The following is a 20,354-nucleotide window of genomic DNA, read 5'->3' on the forward strand; positions in this document are numbered from 1 at the left end:
TGTTGCAGCCACAGCAGCAGCAGAACAACAGCAGCGCGCAACAGCGACACGCAGCGAAGCATTAACTAAATTAAATTAAAAAAAAAACCCAATAATAATCAGAATATTAATATTGATGAATTCAAATCCAAAAATTCAAAAGCAGAAGAAGTTGTACGTCAAGAACAAACACACACACACACATTGTAAATTAGTCAAGAGCAAAAGCAGAAGCAAAAGCAGAAGCAAAGCAAAAGCAAAGCGAATGCAAAAACAAAAGCAAACTTAACAGAAAAAACAACAAAAAAAATATATATTATCCATAGAAGCGAAAGGGAGAGCAAAGGAACATCTAGCGGAAGCAGCAGCCAGCAGCAGCCAGCCACAACAGCAGCAGCAGCAGCATAAGCAGCATTAGCGACAGCGATGGCTGGCCAGGATGCCAGCAGCAGCAGCAGCAGCCGCAGCCAGACAGAGACCACGATAACACGAGACAGCAAAGTACCGCAACAAGAACAAAAAACAAGCGACAAAGCGACAAACGAGCTTCCAAGCGGCTTCGGCCCTCCTACCACAAACCGAACTGACCCGAACAACAACAACCAACAGAACCCAACCGAATCGAACCGAACTGCGCCGAACTGAACAGACAGAGAACAGTTATAGTACCACTTATACTACCCGATTGATGGACGATTGATGCTGCTGCTATGTGCGCTACTGCTGACAACACTGCTACTGCTGGACTTCGTTTGCTCTCCTCTGTGTACAGTACAGGCCATAAATTTAAGTTCCGAAACAGCTGTGAATGCAAGGCCACACTAAAGGAAGTCAGTCTTAAAAACAATGCGACGACGACTGTGCGCCCGCATGCCCAGCTGTGTCAGTCTATCTCACTTTCTCTCACAACCAACACACACTGTCCATCTCAACCAAGCAGATTGTAAATGAATATAGAGTAACAACTACAAAACAACAACAACAACAAAACTACAAGAACTAAAGCAACTGAGCAACAATAATTAGAGAAACAAACAAACAATTTCGCTTAATTTGTAAAAAGTACCAACAACTAGAAAGAAAGAAAGAAAAAAAGAATATGAAATGAATTGAAAGAATGAGAAAGAAATCAAGTTAAAACTAAAAAAAAGAATGAGAACTAAATTACAAGACAAGAAAATGTTCCAGAACTTCGTTTTTGCAAGAGGCCCATATAGCTCGCCAATATATTATTAAATATTATTAACAAACCCAACACTCACACACCATTAACCAACTACTTTTATTATTGTTTTCTTTACTTAACACACGAACCACAAGAAACAAAAATTCAAGTAATGAAACCTACTATATATATTATCAGAAAAAGTTTACTAACCCCAAAAACTAACCAATTTTTAACAATTTTACATATGCACATAACTCTATATAGAAACTATATATAAATATATATATACATATATATACGCCCCACACATATGCATACATATATATGTATAAATATATATTTATTTATATATGTATACTGATATGATATGATATGTATGATATACGAAAGCTGGCCCCGACTCTTTAACTCTGAGCTGCTTTGGGTACAGTCAGCCAGTGGGATCGATAGCTTCAGTTCGATGAATGTTATCGGTCTTTGAGTTTGTAATTTTGTAAATAATTGACAGCCCCTCGTCCCCTCTCAAAGAACCACCAGAAAAACAACAGCAACAACAACGACACTGACATAGCCCACAAACACACACAGACAAGAACCAGACTCTAGACTCCAGACTCAAGAGTCCCTTTGGTCCTATCCTATAATTTCTCTAAAATCTCTCTATCTCTCTCTGTCTATCTATATGCATATATCTGTTGTATATATGTATGTATCTGTGCCAATCATTTGGAACTTGATCACAGCCCAGCACCCAAGATTTTTCACCGCTGGAGGAGACCTATGCCAGCTATCGCATCAAGCACGAGGCGGACTTCTAGTCCAGACCTCAGATCCAACCCTCTCTCCCCCATTCGAACCCCAAAAAGTTCTCTATATATATATATAAAGAAAACTATATAATATAAAGATAAACTCTAGCCATGTAGTTTGTAACTAAAAATCAAGTCTAGGCTGCTGCTTACAGATCTAAAAACAAAACTTGGGATTAAGAGAACAAACGCTAAGAGAATAGTAAATTCCTAGAAATTTGTATCCATATATTTTCTTTGCTTAGTTATTATATTGTTTCAATTTATTTGTGTTTTGGGAATATTTCACCTTAGCCAACGTGTATACGATTTTTCAAAATAATACGTCCTTTTTCCTTTGGTGTTTTACAACACTAAAGAGAACTTGCAAAAAAAAAAGAAAGAAAAAAAAAACACAAAACAAAATAAAATAAAAAACATTTTCGTTGATCTTTTTTGTTCAACTCTCATCATGCAACGCATATACGTAAAAAGAGATACCAGAAAAGAAACCCCAACCTGAGTTCAAATGCAAAGTATACGAATAAAACATTATTGTTTATTACAACAAAAAAAAAATACAAAAACAAAATAAAAACTTAAAGTTAATTTAATTAATTGAGGATTGCAACGCACCTATACGAACGACATTTTAAATGAGCCAAGGAAGCGTGCGAGACACTTTCGAGAACAATTGATATACGTAAATCAAACAAACTACGACAGCAACAGCAAACAAACTTTAAGCATTTACTAAAGCAAAAAAAGAAGAAGAAAGATAAGAAAAAGAAGAAAACTACGCGATACTATTATTATTATATAAATGTAATGAAAAGAGAGGAAAGCTAAATGTAATTTAATGAATTGAATTAGTGAGCGGCAGCTTCTGGTGCTCAGCGGAGATACTTAGAGACCCCTCGCTCCATCCCCCGCCCCCACATTGTATACTATAGCGTACGTTATATAGTTCTTAGTCAGACCTCTGAGCCCCTGAACCCTTGAACCCCTCAACTTAGGAGTTGTATGCTAAGCTAAACTAAACTTGCAAACTGGAAATTTAATGGAATCCAAACTCAATCTAGAAAAGGGAAAAACCTTAGCAGCTATTCTTCTTCTAGCTACCAAAACCAACCAAACACTTTCTTCTGCTAATTTCTACTACTATTTTGAGTTCTAGACTACTAAACCAACAACAAAAACCACAGAAATGTACTTAAATCGGGCTGCCTCAGTCGAGAGCAGTTCCTCAGCTATATGGGCAGTCATTTGTATACTTAGACTATAGTCGAGCCGATTCCCAGCGGTTTATTATAGCCAACTAACTAAACTACAAAAATATAAAAACAAACAAAAAAAAAAACCAACAACGTGTAAAGCTTTTGTACTATTTTTTCAAAACTACAAAAAGAAAATGTTCTTGCAAAGGTTAGAAATTTGCAGAAATACAAAAAAAAAAATAATTAGTTGTTGTACTTTGTCTCAAACCCCAAAAACCTAAAACCCTAAACAAAAATTTGTATGTAAGAAATTTAAATTAAACTTAAAACTTGCTGTAATTATGTAACCATTTCTGTTAGCATAATTCGCTGCTTTTTAGTTTAAAAAAAAACCCCAACAACCAATAGTTGTTGCAAAAAACTGATATGATTTTTATTGTGTGAGCTTTTTACATATTTGTTGAAATCATTTCATTATTAATTTTTGTATTAAATATTTTGCTACCAAAAACAAAAAAATCATATACAACACACACAAAAAACAAAGCAAAATTTTGTTGCATTGTAAAAATAAATTTAAAATACAAACAAAAAAATACTGAAACTGAAATACGTAATTGCTTTAGGTGATATTTTATAAAAATATAACAAAAGTAAAAATAATAGCATAAAAATAAACTTAAAGATGAAAAGATGATGCAAAAAAATATACGTAAATATGTTTTAAAAATCGATAGAAAGGCGCTTTTTTTGCTTTTTGCTATTTTTAAAATATATAAAATAAATAAAATATGAAAAGTAAATATTAAACTTATTTGAGCATACATTTTTTTAATAATTATTATTGTTTTTACAAACAAGAAATTTTATTTAGTTTTTAGCAAAATTGTAAAATGAGAGTAAATGTTATAAAGGAGACGAATTGAAATGGAGAAGAAAAACGCAATCAAAAATTAAGAAAGAAAGAAACTAAAACATAAAATCCAACAAAACAACCAGCAACTTCTATACGATATACGAATACATTTTAATGTAATATTTTTAATTATTTATATGTATACTAATAATATAATTAAAAAAAGGAAAACAAAAAACCAGAAGAATTAAGAAGAAAACAAAACAAAAAGTACAGAGTAAAGTTTAAAGAGTTAGCCAATAATTATATGAAACAAACGAAGAAACAGAAAAAAAAAACAAAAAAAACCAAAATATATTTGAAAAGTATAAAACAAAACAACATCGATTTTTTTCTGAGTACACTAGTACGTAAGTCGCGTAGAGGAGAAGAAGAACCAGCCGAGAACGAAACTGAAGATCATCGCCAAAGTAATGGAAGACCATCGTCTGAGGAAACTCTGGAAAGCTATACCCCCGAAGGATAACAATAAACAGCTGGATAACTTACTAGGGCCCCTTATATCAAGGGACCTTTTCTAGATATCAGTTAGCAATTTCTCAACCATCTCTAAAGGAACCGCTGCATCTTGGTCAAAGAGCCATGAATCAATCACACGAATCCCCCTAGACGTACCATCAAAACTATCTTTTAGGGACTTTTCTCTATTTCAGCCGCGATTTCGTACGTTCAAACTCTTCTCTGGTTTGCCCATGCAATTGATCAAACTGTCTTTATGTTTTCATGGAACTCAAAATGATTTCTGGAATAATATCGAGAGAGTTACGATTGTTTGCGTGCGTTGAACCTGGAAGCTGAAGCTTTATAATATTATTGTGCTCAAAATCGATATGTGAAAAATGAAAACTTGCATGTGACTTTCAACGCAGGCCAGGGAATACATAGGTTAAAGTTGGACTGGAAACGGTAACTGGAAACAGTTCGGGCTCCTGTTCTGCTATCAGCTGGTGTAAATTGAGTGAAACTCGTCTCATATTACCCCAGTCATAAGAGCGGGCGGCACGTGTAAGCCGATTAGGACGCTGAGGGAGTACCGGAGCTGGGGGTGCCGTTGCCTCCTCTCGTGTGTCATCAGCACAAGGATCACAGGACATAAGTGCGCCAGATCCTCTGTAGTTCTCCCAGTCTGTCTGTTGAAATTTGAGCAGTAAACCCGATCGGTCTGGCCAGCTGCCGGAGAGGGACGTGTGTAGAACACCTTAAATGACTCTTTTTTTTCTTCTTGTTTTTGGTTGCGTTTGTTTTCCCTCTGCTGCCGGTCTCCGTCTCCGTCACCGTGCTGGGGATTGCCGTGTGTGCGTGTTAGATGATTTTGTTCGGTTAATGGTAGCTCCGTGTAATTTGGCATTTTGCGTGATTGCCTGGGGCGTGTTTCTGGGCTCTTCAAAGTCAGTCGAACTCGAGAGGGCATTTTCCACTCCGCTCCACTCCAGACCCAAGAAGAAAATGCTCTTTCGTGCTGGATGAGTTTTGTATTAATTTCTTGAGCAACGCCCCGGCCAGCTCACACAATCTGACACACAATTTTCCAGCCAGCAGAAGCAGAAGAAACCTATAATTTTTTAGGCATTAAGTCAATCCACTCCCTTTCTCCCATTCCCACTCTCCGTGAACTGGTTTTCTGTTTTTTTTTTTGTCTGAAATCGAAGACAACAAACCCAAGCCAAACGAAAGCCAAACGTAAGATAAAAAAGTATAAAAGGATCCAAGTCTTTGGTTTTGGTGTTGGCTTTGGCTTTGGCCTCGGCTCATTAGCCGCACTCTCACCTCAAAGACTTTGGACTCTCGGCTCTCGGTTCTCGGGCCCACCGAAATACGAGTTAGCCAAAAGGATTTCTTTCTTATAATTTACTTTTATATTTTGTTGTTTTTGCGGCTTTTTCGGCGTCGTCATACTGTCTGCGTTTTGTGGCACAAACGAAACCGCAGCGCAGACCTGTCCCGAAATTTGTGCATTCATTTGTGAAACAAAGACGGGCCAACTCCAAGTCCAAGGCTACAATTAATAAACCAACAGTCCACGAAAGCCCTACAAATGCCCGCTTCCCAAAGCCCCCAAAAAAACGAACCGAATTGTGAAAGATGGTCTTTAAGTAACGAAGCTTTGAATACCCTTGAAGATTAAGTTGTAATAAAAGTATTCCGTGATTTCTTTCTATAAAAGAATCTACGTGATTCCTACAGATCTTAGTGTTCAAATTACTTCTTATTTTTGGCTATTCCTACTCCTAGTCTCTCTAACTTATACACCCCTCGTCATAAAAGAGGGTACCAAAAAAAACCCCAAAGTCGAGCATTTGTCCCCTGTGCAGTGGATCGTGCGTGCTTGACGAGCTGTGCCCCTGTGATCTGGCGATCTTTTGTTATTATGTATGAAGTGTCGCGTTGGCAGGAATGTCTGTGCAACAAACACAAAAGCTGCCCAGCAGACGCTCCGCAGACACTGTCAGCCCGAGAGGGGTAGGCGGCCCAGGGGCAAAGTTTGACCGCAAAAATGTCATCACTGCTAATGTTTCAATGCAGTTGCCACAAGATTTCGTCTGCGGCTGATCTGATGTTCTCGTGTGTTTTTTTTTTGTTAGCAATTTTTGATCAGAATTTGGTTTCGTCGAGGGAATTGCACGGGGCTGGGCCTGGGGCTGTCAGATCGCGGCTCGAGTCGCAGTCGATTCGAGAGCGTTGAATGCGATACCTCTGGGGGCAGGCAGCATTCTGGTGGCGTGAACAGACATGCCAAACTGACGGGTCCCCAATTCATTGAAGAAGAGGTTTTGTCATATACTCGAACGCACGGGATCCCCGACAAAAAGAAAACTCTGTTCACAAAGTTAATTTCTAGTCATAAGAATTATATTGATTGTTGAATTTTAACTCTTTTAACCAGTTCCAGGAAATCTTGGATGGCCAAAAAAAACATTTGAAAACTTAATGAAATTTTTATGCTTAGCCCCTAGTTCGCATTCCCCGGTCCCCTAGTCAAGTGTTGCCTTCAAAGGAAGGCAGCCGACAGGTCCAATACTCTACCTGATTGTGTCAACCCTTTTTTTTACTGTTGAGGGTTCGCCTGTGGTGTGCTGGTTGAGGGAGTATCGACCAACAAAAAAAGTATCAATTCAATGGAAATTTATGCCGTAAAAATGCCACAGAACAAGCCACCAAAAAGCCAACGAGTCTTTGTCTTGGCCAAAGCATTTTTTCCAATGAAACATATACGCACAATGATTTTGTTTCTCCGTTTTTTTTTTTTGCGCGCGAAATATTTGCACTCCTCTGCCACATCTACACCGTCCGTCCGTCCCATTCCCTATCTCTGGGCCACTCAACTAAGCTGCTGCAAATCGGTTTAAGAGCTTAACAGAAAAAAAAAAAAAATTATACAAAGTCCGTTGGTCGTTTTACTTTTGTGTCATTAGGCAAATGCAGTCGAGGAACCAGAGCTTAACCAAAGGTGTCTCTGGGTCCCCCAACCGGCCTTTGGCTCGCAGCTTGGAACACCTGAGGGAAGCCCTATGTGGGGCCCAGCGAGTGCTCGAACAATTACCATTAATTACCCGGACGAGTCGGGAGCTGCACTTGGCACCGCAAAGGCCATTGAAGTCCGCTCGGATATCAAAAGGAAAAGCCAACAGGACAATTTACGCTTGTTTTAAACTCGATTAGTCAGCATTTGATCCTATCTACTCACTCCCTTCGATCTCCCCCCCAGGCCTCATTGACCATTGACCATTGAGCATGTTGAGTGCTTTTCAATTATCATCACGCGACTGACCACAGAAGTAAAAGGGGTACGCTGCGTTCTGCTCTTTGCCCGTGGAGTGAGGGGGTCGGCCCTTAAGTCCGCTTAGCCTCTATTGACCACTTGTAAATTGTAACTGAATCCAGCCCAAAAGGAAAAACTATTGCCTATACCAGAAGGAGGCGGCTCAAGTATCAAAAAGGGGCAGCCACTAATTGAATTGGCTTTAATCTTTCCTTCTGGGGTTAGCCCCGCTTAGCCCTTCTGCAGTATTACTTCTTTAATATTTAATGCAATGCTTTTTCTGATTGATATTTGGCTTTAGTTCAATCTTTTTCTTTGGCTAATTTGTCGTTGCTTTCGGTTAGAATATGGCTCTGGCCATGGCCCCCATAGCCTGTCGCTGGTTCTGGCTACATCTCACCCACATCTTGGCCAGCAGCCCATAAATCACTTGCACTTAAATCCGCTGCTGGCGACGTCTCAGTCCCAATCTCTATCTGTCTGTTTGCCTTGGCCATTAGGCCCAGTTTTGGTCCTTTTTCGGGGGGGTTGCTCGCTGTTGGCTTTGTTGTGCTGGCATTTCTATTGGCCCGGAAGCTGTGCGGCGAGCATGTACAAAATAGTCAGCCCCGGAGCTCGTATTGTTTGGGGGGCTTTCTGGCAATTTTATTGCCTTTTTGTGCTTTATTTCCTGCGCACTATTTTTTGGGCCTAAGAAGTTTGTCCAGTGTCTGTCTGTACTGGGGCAGGAGAGATGGGGATGGGCTTTATGCCTGAATGGCGCGCCGAGCATTAGATAATGGTGTTCCTGCTTATTGCTTACATTGGATTTTTCTTTTGGTCCCCGCGTCTTTGGGGGATTTTCTATAATTTGCAGGCAGCTTAGCAAAAGATTCCCCAATAGAAAAAGAAAAACTAACAGAAATAATTTATTGCATATTTAATGGCGCACGTGCCTGGGTGGTGCCCAGTCTCCTCCTTGCCATTCTCGGAGCCTTGGCCTACAAAATATGCTTTATAGAAATATAAATATTTTTCAATAATTCCTGCCAGAGATGCAGAAACTTTTTTCTTTCCGGAGGTTTAATTATCTGCAAAAGTTTGCAGACATCTGTGAGAGTTACTGAAGTGCAGCAGCTCAGCGAGGAATTTCTATTAAGCAAATGCCGCATAAATCTCTAAGCTACTTTTACTAGCGAGGCGGCACTCAGCTCTGAGAACTCTCTCTGTCTCTCGCTGTCTCTCCCCGCTTGTCAGAGTTCGCTGAGAGCTCTTAGTGTCTCCGTTTGCTTGGTTGCTTATCCGCCGAGCCAATTCCCATTTGGGCCACATATGCCCAGCATTATGGGGCATAAATAAAAATGCTTGCCACGCTGCCGGCTGCCTGCTGCCGGCTGCCTTCTGCCTGCTAATAAATGAAATATGATGCCAATGGCTGGGTCCACGGCCACCCTCTCGCATTGTCGTAGCTCCTGTTTATTGGCCCGGCCTCAACTTTTCAATATCTCCCTCACTCCTCAGTCCCCAGGAACTCGGGGAGATGGTGTGGTGTGGTGTGGGCAGACGACTTCCGCACGGCGACACAATTTCTATATTTTGGCAAATTATTTTTTTGCTGTTTGGTATTGGATTTCCCCTTGTGGATAAGAACAGCGCGCCCTCAATCCCCCCAAGCTTTCGTTGGTATGCGCGGTGCGAAAACAAAATTGACGTCAATTACGCAATGCACACCGTGGCAGGAACAAAGGAGCAGGAACAGGGGCAGGAACACCACCAGCCAGACACCAGTTCCACATCCTTTGCATGCCTTTGCTTTGGGTCTAATCCGCTTCGGGGATTTGGGGAATTCTCGGGCAGAGCACCAGAGCGGCGGCATAGCATACTTTTCCGGGAGGAGGATTTCCATAAGCAGCAGCAACGCAACACTTTGCGTCAGATGCTCTCGAGTGGCTGCCTCCTCGTCTGTGCTGTTGCTGGTTTCGCACCCTCTTGTGGCTGCTCTTTTGCTGCTGCTGCTGCTGTTGTTGCTGTGCCTGTTTGCCGGGCGCTAATTAACGCATTAAATCATATTAATGTCGCCAAATGTTTCAAAGTCAGCCTGCCTCTCTTAGCCCACCCCAACGGCCCTACTTTTGCATGCTTATTGCCGCGCCTCGGAGGGTTTTTCGTGGCTCTGGCATCCTGTCAATAAGCCGGCATAAATTGCCACTAATGCACTGGAAGGGGTCAGCTGTTGCCTTCAAATGTAGAATCTTTACTAAAGATTTTCCTTCAGTTGTTTCTCATGCATTGATCTTGAAGCCAAATCGAATGTTACGGACATTGTGGCTTCTGGAAATGCTCACAAAGTTGCTGAGTGGCTGTTGTTTCTTACGTCTGCGACTGTGCTAGCTCCTGCCACTGCAGTATATGTGGCTGCTGCAACTGCAACGGATTTTGCAGCTGTTGCTGCTGCCGTGCCTGCCGAAGCTGCCACAAAAGTAGCTGCAATTACTGGCGTAGACTCTGCTGCCGTTGTTCCTGCCGCTTCGCTTCTGTGGCTGATGCAGAAAAATCACAAATTAATTAAAGAGTTTCTCGCGTTGTATCGCTTCCTTGGTTCCTCCTTTTGCTGCTGCTGCCGCTGCTGTTGCTTTTTTTGAGCGGCCAATAAAACTTATATAATAATTGTTCATAAAATGTACAATATTATGTGTTTTCAAATGAGGTTTGGCTGGCTCTCGCACTCACAGGCTCATGTTGCATGTTGCTTGTTGCATGCAACGCTCATCACTCGACGGACACCACACCACACACAAGACAAGCCAAGCCAAGCCAAGCCAAGACGAGACGAGAGAGTCGAGTCGACTCGAAGTAAAGCGAGGCGATGGGATGCGGCCATGCCGTGTTGTCAACTATTTCTTCGGTTCATAAAAATTGTTATTAATTGGCACTTAAATGCTCAAACGCAAAAGTTGAGAGACGACGACGACAACGAACGTTGATGTTGATGCTGTGTGTCTGAGTGTCTGTGTGTCTGCCTCATGCCTCGTTGTTGCTGCTGCTGCTGCTGTTGCCGGAGAGCGTGTTGTGAAATTTAAGCTTTTTAGCAGTTGTTTCTGTTGCTGTTGCTGTTTGCCGTTCGTTGCATGTTAACCTTTGGCTCGCTTGTAATGAATGCAACCGAACCGAGCCGCAGAGGACAGACTCAGACCCAGACCCAGTGCCAGTGCCAGAGCCATGGAGAACGAGCAAAGGAAGGAAGGCGGATGGCCAGGCAGGCAGGCAGGCAGGCAGCCAGGCAGCAGCTGGAGACTTACTTAAAGCTTTCCATATAAATTTCCTGACTTCATGTGGCACTTGTTTAAAGTCCATTTTGTGCACTGCGTGAGTGTTTATTGAATGTTGCGTGAAAGCTAACCAGGAGGAGAGTGCAGAGCAGAGCGGAGCGCAGCGTAAACTCAGAAAGAAAGTCTGTTGAGGGGAAGGGGCCAGAACTGGCCAATTTGGCTGTCTCGTCTCCGGACATTAACAAATATTAATAAAATGCCATAAAATGGCAATAAAACCCAGCTTCATACATTCATGCATTATAAAATCAGCACAGAACACAGAGCCGAAAGCTTATTAACTTTTGTTAAACAGCTACCCTCCCCCGTGCCCCCTCTCTACGAATGAGCTGAACGCGAATTGCAATTTTAAGAGCCAGAGCAATGTTAATTAAAATTATAAAAAAATGTGCAAAAGAACACCTTGAAAATATAATTTTTGTTATTTTGCGCGCCACACAGCGGCTGACCAAGAGGCTCCCCACCTAGCTGCGCCCCCCACACCACACCACCACAATCGTATGGGGGCAGGGGGGAGATGCTGCCCCGTTGCCATTTTTGGACGGACCGACCGCTGTGAGCGACTCACAGACCCACAGACGTGTCCAACTGAATGTCCGACTCTCTGACCGACTCTACAGCTCGATTCCGTTTCCAATTGCGAGGCTCTCCGAGATCTGGCAGAGTGTAAATGATATATGTGGGCAGGCGGTACAGGGGCCGGGTCTTGTCTGTCATTTCGGAGCCACACAAAGCTCCCAGCAGCAGCAGCCACCAGCCCCAGCCAGCAGCCACCAGCTCGGGACCAGGTTGAGGTCCAGGGCCCCGGACAACGCCGAGTGCAAATGACTTATAAGAATTTAATATTTAACAACACAAATCAATTCAAAAATCATCAGAGACGGGACGCAGATGGAAGTGGAGGGAGGGAGATATGGAGAGAGAAAAAAAAACTCATTTGTTGCAGGTCGCTCGCCGCTGTTGATTCCGATTCTGAGGTTCTCTGTTCTGTTCTGTTGGGTTCGTTTGGGTTTCGGTTTGGTTTTGGTTTTGGCTTGGGTTTTGTTTGGTTCTGGCCCCCCCGAACAAAGTCTCATTTCATTTGGCTGGTCGTTCGTTAGCCTTTTGGTATCGTATCACTGCAAAGGTAACGAAAATGAAACTTTTACGTTAAGGAAACGATCCGGCAGACAATGTTATATAGGATTGAGGAGTGGGGAATGGAATCGACTGGGACCGGAGCCCCAGATGATGATGATGATGCTGTTGCTGTTGCTGGAAGTTGAAGTTAAAGCTGCGCCCAGAGTCGTTAACATGGTGGTCGTTGCCATTGCCCCGTTGCTGTTGTTGCAGCAGCCTTTTTGTGGTCAGCGCAAAAATTATGAAAAATCTCTCAAAAAAAAAGGAGAGAAGTTTTTGTTTTTGCTTTTTGTTTTGTGACTTTGGCCGTGGCCTTTGTATGATTTCTTTCTGGGTTTACTTTGATTTCGAATTTTTCGTATTTTAAAATTGTATTTTTAGTGTCAGCTCCAAAAACTCCCCTCCACATCCCTGCCCCCCTTTAGTGTTCAGTGCACAAGGCCAGACATAAAATTAAAAAGACACACAAAGCGAACAAGAAGCAGCAGCAGCAGCAGCGGCACAAAAGATGCATCTCCCGCTGCGACCCAAAAAGAATCGAACAGAGATCGAAACAAGAGGAACAAAATAAAATCCATTTCGTTGGGCAATGGGTCGCCAAGTACGAGCAGTTGAGGAGACACACAGTCCCACCGTTCCCCCGGGCGAAAAATATGCACACGAAAATTATCGAGCATTTAACACTGCCAGCCATCCGATCGCAGTTCGAAATGTGGAGAGATTCCGATTGAGAATCAGAATCAGAATCGAAATCAGAATGGGAATCCGATGCAGAGGCAGATGCAGATGCAGATGCGGATTGAGAACGAGGCAGCAGCAGCAGCAGCGCCATATTGCATTTTCCATGGGGTAGATGGATGGATATGAGGATGGGGCAGGGAATACAAACACTTTGCACTCAACACCCATTTAGCTAGGCCTCTGGCTGTCGGTCTGGCTGCCGCTGCTGCTGCTGCTGATGATGATGATGATGTGGCCGCCAGCCGCTAGCCGCCAACAGAATTGTTTACAATACAAACTCGTACAAAAAAAAGTGAGGGAAAAACTGAGGAAATTTTGCGATCGATTGCAGGCAGCCAAAGGAAAAGTGTGAGCAACCGCAGCGGCCACAGAGACAGAGGCTGAGGAGCGGTGTGGAGTGGAGCAGAGTGGAGAACTGTAAACTATTTACGGCCGAGCAGGCTCAATGATTGTTTTGCCTGAGTTTTGTTGCTGCTGCGCTTTTATACAATAAAATTTATTTGATTTCTTTACGCCGCTTTCATGCCTCAGTATTTCTCTTCAATTTTCTCTGCACTTTTGAACATGATCGTTGTTGTTGTTGCTGTTGTTGTTGTTTCTGTTGCTCCACTGAAAAGCGGGAAAATGAAAATGCAGCAACGGCAACTGCGACTGAGATGAGGAGGATGATGATGATGACGCCAACTTTGGACTGGCGGCGGTCGCTTCGCTTTTATAAAAATAAATTGTTCGCAGACGTAATGATGCGAAAGCAATTGAGAATTCTATATATGCAACTCTCTCTCTCTCTCTCTGTATCTGTGTGTGCTCGTGCGTATCTGTGTGTGTGTGTGTGTGTGTATGCATTTGTTTGTTGTTTGTTGGAATGCGTAGAATTTCAATTGACTGTGGGCCGCGTGTAGAAACAGACAGACAGATAGACCTCTAGCAGAGGAGAGAAATGTAGATAGAGATAGATTCCCTAGAAGTAAATGCTGTCTCCAATAGATAGAATTAGTGAGCAGCAGATGGAGATACATGGCTGGCTAACAGATTGAATGAAAGAGCTGCAGATCGATTCTCAGAGTTAGATTCAAATCGTAGGCCCCTTGATTGATATAGTTCGGTGGCAAAGTCAACCTTTGCACCGCCTCATGCACAGTCCTTATCTGACTCAGACAATCTCCGCTTGAACCCCGATCCTGAACCGATGCTCGCTCGTGATCTCTTCTTTACTAGTCGGTACCATCGATAATGATTATTTTGACAGCCAACTGACACGGCGGACAGTGTGCCATTTCCATTTCCAATCCCATTTCCACTTCCACGCTTCCCCCTGCAGGGCCACGTGATCTCGCTCTCGCACAGTTCCAGGCCAGTGTTGGCTAACGATCAACAAGCGCAGCTGGAGCCGGAATCTCGGGCTACAGTTGATTGCTCGCTTTCAGGTTCGACTCTAGTTTAGGGAGGGCCCCGGGCACGCCCATACAAAAAGAGACAAGAAGGGCAGAAAAAAAACCTCAACAAAAAAGTTAATTGTTATTTCCCAGCTACCCCCTGGCATGAGCAGAGGGAGGCAAAGAGCCAGCGAGCGAGCGAAAGAGTGAGAGAGCAAGCGAGAGCGAGGCAGAGTGAGGAATCAGAAATCATCCTGGGCATCCTCGCGAGCGACTGCGCCTGCGTGGATTTTTGGGTTTTTGGGTATTTGGGTTCGGGTTCGGGTTGGGTACAGTCTGGCGGAGTTAATCCGATTTGTTGCGCCCTCCCAGCGATGCCCGCCGAAGGGTGAGTTATGCGGCGGCTCTGTGATTGATTGCCTGATTTTGTCAGGGTTGGTTTCTGGACCCCATGCCCAAGCCATCCGCTTCCCCTGCAAACGCGTACATAGCTCTGTCTGTGTGTGTGTGTGTGTGTGTGTGTGTGTATGGGTGAAGTGAAATTGTTTGAAAACGCATTTAATTGCATCTCATTGCCATCTGACTGTGACTCTGACTCTGACAGTGACTCAGAGCTCAGTTGGTTTTCTGCCAGTCGGGATTTTCGTAGGTGAAAATTTGATTAAGAGAAAGAGACTGACACAGATGGAGTGCGAGGGAGGGAGGGAGGTATGGGAACACTCTCTCTCGGTCTGCGTCTGGGCAACATTTTAATTATTGCAATTACAAATTGCAGTGGCAAGCGCAAAAATTGCAAAAATCACGCATTTTATTGATTTTTAATTGCAACTCGTTGCATACCACAAGACGGGACACAGAGCCACATAAAACACAACCACTCGACTCGTCAGATCGTGCAGCAGCAGCAGCAGCAGCAGGAGGAGAGAGTCTTGACTGGGGACATGAGCATTTGTTGTCTTTAATTATGTTGTTGATTGCCCGCTGTCCCTGTCGCTGTCCGCGGGTCCAACTGTCCGCTTTCTGTCCGTCATTCTGGCCATTTAGGTGCGAACAACTATCTGCATCTCCCTTGCGCTCCAACTGCAACAGCAACAGCAATAGCAACACCAACTCCGGCAGCAATCAGCCCCCGACTCGACCCGATCCCACCAACGTACCGACCGACGTAGCGACTTACCGACGACCCGACCATCTACACCAGTTAGTCAAGTTAAGTTGTCATAATTTTTGTCGTTCAACAACACCTGCACTCGGACAGAGAGATGGAGATGGAGATGGCTATGGTGATGGTGGCGGCAACTGGGGACGGGGACGGGGTACCTGGACACAAGCACTCTCGAGGGCCAGACGGAGTTGCAGAGCGCGCCAAATGCCGCAAATAACTCAGTTAATATAATTAAGTTTTGCACGAAATGTGCAGCAGAAATATGCGAAAAATGCCACGCAATCTCCACACTAAAAACGAAAACAGCAAAACAGCACGAGAACGAACGCCTCCTCAGGCACAATGAAATGAAAGTTTATGAACTTGTCCGACTCTGTGGGTGTGTGCGTTAGTATGTGTGCTGCACGTGTGATGTGTGAGTGTGGGGGTCATACGTAAATGGCTGACCCAATGACGTTGCATGCAAATGACGTAATGACAATGTGGCTAGCGGCAGGATTTATTAGCCGCGTCAAAACTTAACCAATGAGGAGTCAAACGTAAAGGAAGTGGAGAAAGTCCCCTACACCGATTGAGCATCCTGTCTCGCAGTATCAGGGCCAGAAAGGACTGTTAATCAAATCAAATAATTTCCTTATTGCTCGCCTCCATGCAGACAATTTATTTTGTAATATTTCGATATATTCAAGCAAAGATATGATTACAGCAGCTACCATGTAGTGCTACCTATACAGGCGCTAGAACACACTTTTGCAGCGTAATTTAATTACGCTTTATAATCGGCTTACATGCAGCGAGAGGCAACCATCCCGGCCTGCCACCTGTCCACCTGCCACCCAATGGAAAATCAAATTTCATGCATCCCGGCCAAAAACATTTGCATACAAATCAGGGCGCCATCAGACGAGGGCTCTGGCAACGCAACCCTTCAAATGCCCAGACACCCAGAGCACAGCAGAGCGGTGGAGGAGGAGGAGGAGGAGTGGAAAAAAAACAACCGTCTAATGATATTTTGATGTTGTCTCGATGGGTCTTCAATGGGTGCTGGGGGTCTCTCTCTGTGGGTTCTTACCGGTTGGAAACCCGCAAAATGCGTGTTTTAAATCCAATTTAGACATTATCTAATTTAGGGCATCGCATCTCCCACCGCTGACTGCTGACTGCCGACTGCTGACTGACTCGAGTTCTCTCGTTTGACTTGGCTTTATGCAAATCTATGGAAATTTCATTATCATGCACCCCTTTTGCAGGGCGGGGCAGGCCCCGCCCCAGCTACAGTCTGAAAAGTTTTTTCCATCATTCCCCGGCTAAATGCTGTAAAAGGCGCCAAAAGATGTAATAAACTCATTTAAACGTCGCTACCGTCACTCTGGGGCTCTCAGTTTGTTGGACTGCTTTGGTTTTTCGGTTTTTGCGTTTTGCCTCTTTTTCGGGGTTTGGGTAATGAAATTTTTGGTAGAGCATCTTTTGCCTGCCAGCCAGCCAGCCAGGCTGCCAGTCGGCCTACCACGATAATATGCAAATAGCAAGGCCCAGTGGGACGTCCTTCGTCCACTCCTCCAACTCTCCACCCTCCTCCGCTCCGATTCGCTGACTAACTGAGTGAGTGAGCGAGCGAGCGAGGGTAAAGTGAATCTCTGGCCGGGCTTCGTGTTGCAATAATCAAATTTTCTAATTTTTATGGCTCTCCATGGGCGAGTAATGGCCAAAAAGTGAGGCTCACGACCAACTCTAATTGATTTGGCAGTGGCCGGCAGCTCCGGCATGATTCAACCAACCTTAAGCACTCCGCACTCGCGATGGAGAGGCTTTTCGGCCGAAATCTGTACTTTCTGGGAGGGTTTTTCTTTCCGTAAAGCCGGAGTTGAGGGGCGGAACTTGTGCCGCGTCATGGCAATGGCGACGACGAAGACGTCGTCTTCCAGTCTGCTGCTCGCCCCGGCCATGATGCGACACATTTTTCAGAGGCTTTTAAAGAGTCGGCGTTCGCCGCCGCCGCCCCTACTCAGAGGCAAGACAATCTCAGAAAGAATGAACAGAAATACAGACAGAGAAGAAAAAAAAAAAACTATAGTAGAATGAAAAGCGCCGTGCTGAAGTTCGCGGCAAAGATGACTGGACTAAAATCGAAACAAGAGTGTTTGGATCGCATTCAGATGCGGATTGTTTGGGCAGTGAAGTGTGTGCCCCCTCCCCCTGTGTGCCCGCCTCTGTGTTCAGAGAGGTACGAGTACGAGGTATGAGTTTTACTGTGCGCGAATCTTTGATCTACATTTGAGTCACTGTAGTCCATTTATCAGTGGGGTCATATCAATAATACTATGTATATAAATTTCATATTACGAGTATGCCGCCGCTTGGCCAAATGACTCGACAACTATTTGGGCTGTTAGCCGGGCACCCACCACCCCCCGTCCCTGTCCCTGGCCTGGCATGACTCGCCGAGTTAGCTGGGATAGCGACAAATCCTTGTAATGCCTTGTCTATGGGCATGTTTCCTCTATGTGCGCCCCATTCGAGAGAGTCAGGCTAATTTCAGCTGTCAGCTTATCGCGCTCGGGTCCCCGTTGGTCTGCATGTTGGCCCGCTCCAAGCGGCGATAAGTGTTGGCCAACACCTTTGGCCGCCTTGTAATCGTATGTCATGCAAAATGCAATCTATGAAATCTCTCATTCGAAATGGAAATGTTTTCCTTTTGGTCGGGGGATTTGTGTTTGGCTGCTGACAGGGAAACGTCCACGAACAGATCCCGACCCCGATCCGGATCCCGATCCTGTCCTGTCCTGTCTTGGCCCCATGTCTTGGCTAATCTCTGTCCACCGTGCCCCGTCGTCTCAGCCCTCTTTCTGGCCCAGTCTGGACGTCTGTCGTCTCTATCGCCTTGCGGAATCTATTTGACACTGTCTGGCTCTGTCCCGGGTTGAGTTTTTGGTATGCCTTCGACTGCTCTGGCTCTGGCTTGGGCCTGGGTCTGCTCTGGGGCTGTCGTTGTCTTTCCGTTTGCGCCTGGCTTGATTTTTGTCTGCCCCGGGAGACTTTTAAGCACGCTATATCTGGCCATATACTGGCGAGAGAGATGGAGAGAGAGAGAGAGAAAGAGGTGGCCGGGTGTGACAGTTTACATGAAATTACTTTGCATACACATGCATCAAATTAATTACACGATTAATGTTCTCACATGCAACCCAGTCTTCTCGCTGTCTCCGTCTCAGTCTCTCAGTTTTTATCTGCCTCTTGCGCGCTCTGGCCCCCCTTCTTTCTCTGCCTCTCTGGGCTTATGCAAATCTATTTCTCGCGATCATTGCAGCATTTGCATGCACTGCTATCTTGATATCTTTGCCGCTAAGAAAATGATTCCATTGCCTTTCGTGATTCGCCTGCTCCATGCTCCATGCCCCATACCCCATGCCCCATGCACATCCCCGCTTGCTTAGAGGCAGGAATTTGTGTTGGAATTGTGTGAAACATGCCATTTGAATAATTATCTTATTTGCATTGCCCGGGACAGCCAGCACAAGAAATGCACTCAAGTGCAAATTACAGAAAGCAAAAAAAAAAACAACAACAAATAAATAAAAAGAGGAAACTACAAAATGCAGTCCAAAGTTCTTGCTCCCCCCGCTCTCCTCGTCTCGTCTGCGCTGCGCTCAGCTCTCAGTCTCATTTGTTAATCTCCGCTGTGAAAAGTTCAAATTGATAGCTCGGAGATTTGTGGAGCAGATAAACCCAATCCGATCCGATACGATCCGCTCTGCCACGCTCCCTCCCCCCTTTGACATTCTGTGTGAAATGCAAAATCGCGTGCAGCTCCATTTGCTTCATTTCCGCTCTCTTTCTGGTGCGGTATACCGGCCCTCTGTTACCCCCTGCCCACTGTTTCCATGTTGGTTTTGAGGCCTGGCGCAGGCCTGCAGTTTCCTCAACGTTTCCACTGTTTGTGGAGCATAATAACAAGGGCAAACAAATGATAAGTTTCATAGACTCACAATTGCGCGCCACCGTTGCCTCCGTTGCCTCCGTCACTGTATCTTTCTTTTGGCATTTCCCCTCTCACTCTAACAGCTATATGCCGCTCTCTCTCTCGCTCCGTCTGACTGCTGCCTTTCCTTATCTGCTTGACTTCTTCGTTGCCTTCTTTTTTGTTGTTGTTTGCCTGATTCTGGAGTAGTTTCAGGTAGCTTCTGAATTTTTATTATCAAAATACTAATTTCATTGTTTGCACAAGATTTCCAAATTTCTTGTTGCTGTTGTACATATGTATGTATGTATGTACGTACGTATGCATGTACGTTACCTGCTTCAATTTGCGCTTATCAGCTTATAAATATTTAATCACAGACCTGTACTTTAGGCTCCCACTTCCATTTCCATTTCTATGCCCATTCCCATTCCCATTCTTTCATTCTTTATTATTTTTATTCTTATTTCATTTGCTGCTGATAGTCGAGCATTTCCAGCAAAGATTTTGGTGCTGGCACACCGTCGCGTATGAGTAATGACCGCAGCCTGGCCCTGTCTCTGTCTCTGTTGGTTTATATCTAGCATATTTTTCTTTGGTTTAGTTTAATTATGTCAAGTGTTTCGACACGAAATTAAAATGTTGCCACTCGAGGCAGAATCAATGATACGAAAATTAGATTGTCGTTGGGTGTATTTAACTTTAAATTCTGCAGATATGAAAGCAGCCCAGACACAGGCCCAGTAATTATTGATTGCAAGTAAATATTATTTAATTATGGAAAATGCTGAATAATGCTGGGAATTTCATGAATCCTTGAATCGTTTTGAATTCTATTAATGAAACGTTGCTCCTGAAT

General features: G+C 44.1%; 1 protein-coding gene across 4 annotated transcripts in view; it reads left to right on the plus strand.

Moving 5' to 3' along the window:
• LOC111066512 (homeobox protein homothorax) overlaps positions 1-20,354 on the plus strand; it is a 114,307-nt gene that overhangs the window by 33,250 nt on the left and 60,703 nt on the right. The window contains exon 7 of one of the 4 annotated variants that reach the window (XM_022355202.2): positions 1,891-2,677. The exons of the other annotated variants lie outside the window; for them this stretch is intronic. Coding sequence (XP_022210894.1) covers positions 1,891-1,965 — 75 coding nt within the window. The 3' untranslated portion in view covers positions 1,966-2,677. Of the gene's footprint in view, positions 1-1,890; positions 2,678-20,354 lie in introns of those variants that run through there. 4 annotated transcript variants of the gene reach the window in all.

This window comes from Drosophila obscura, unplaced genomic scaffold, assembly GCF_018151105.1.
Source record: "Drosophila obscura isolate BZ-5 IFL unplaced genomic scaffold, ASM1815110v1 contig_150, whole genome shotgun sequence".
Taxonomy (NCBI): domain Eukaryota; kingdom Metazoa; phylum Arthropoda; class Insecta; order Diptera; family Drosophilidae; genus Drosophila; species Drosophila obscura.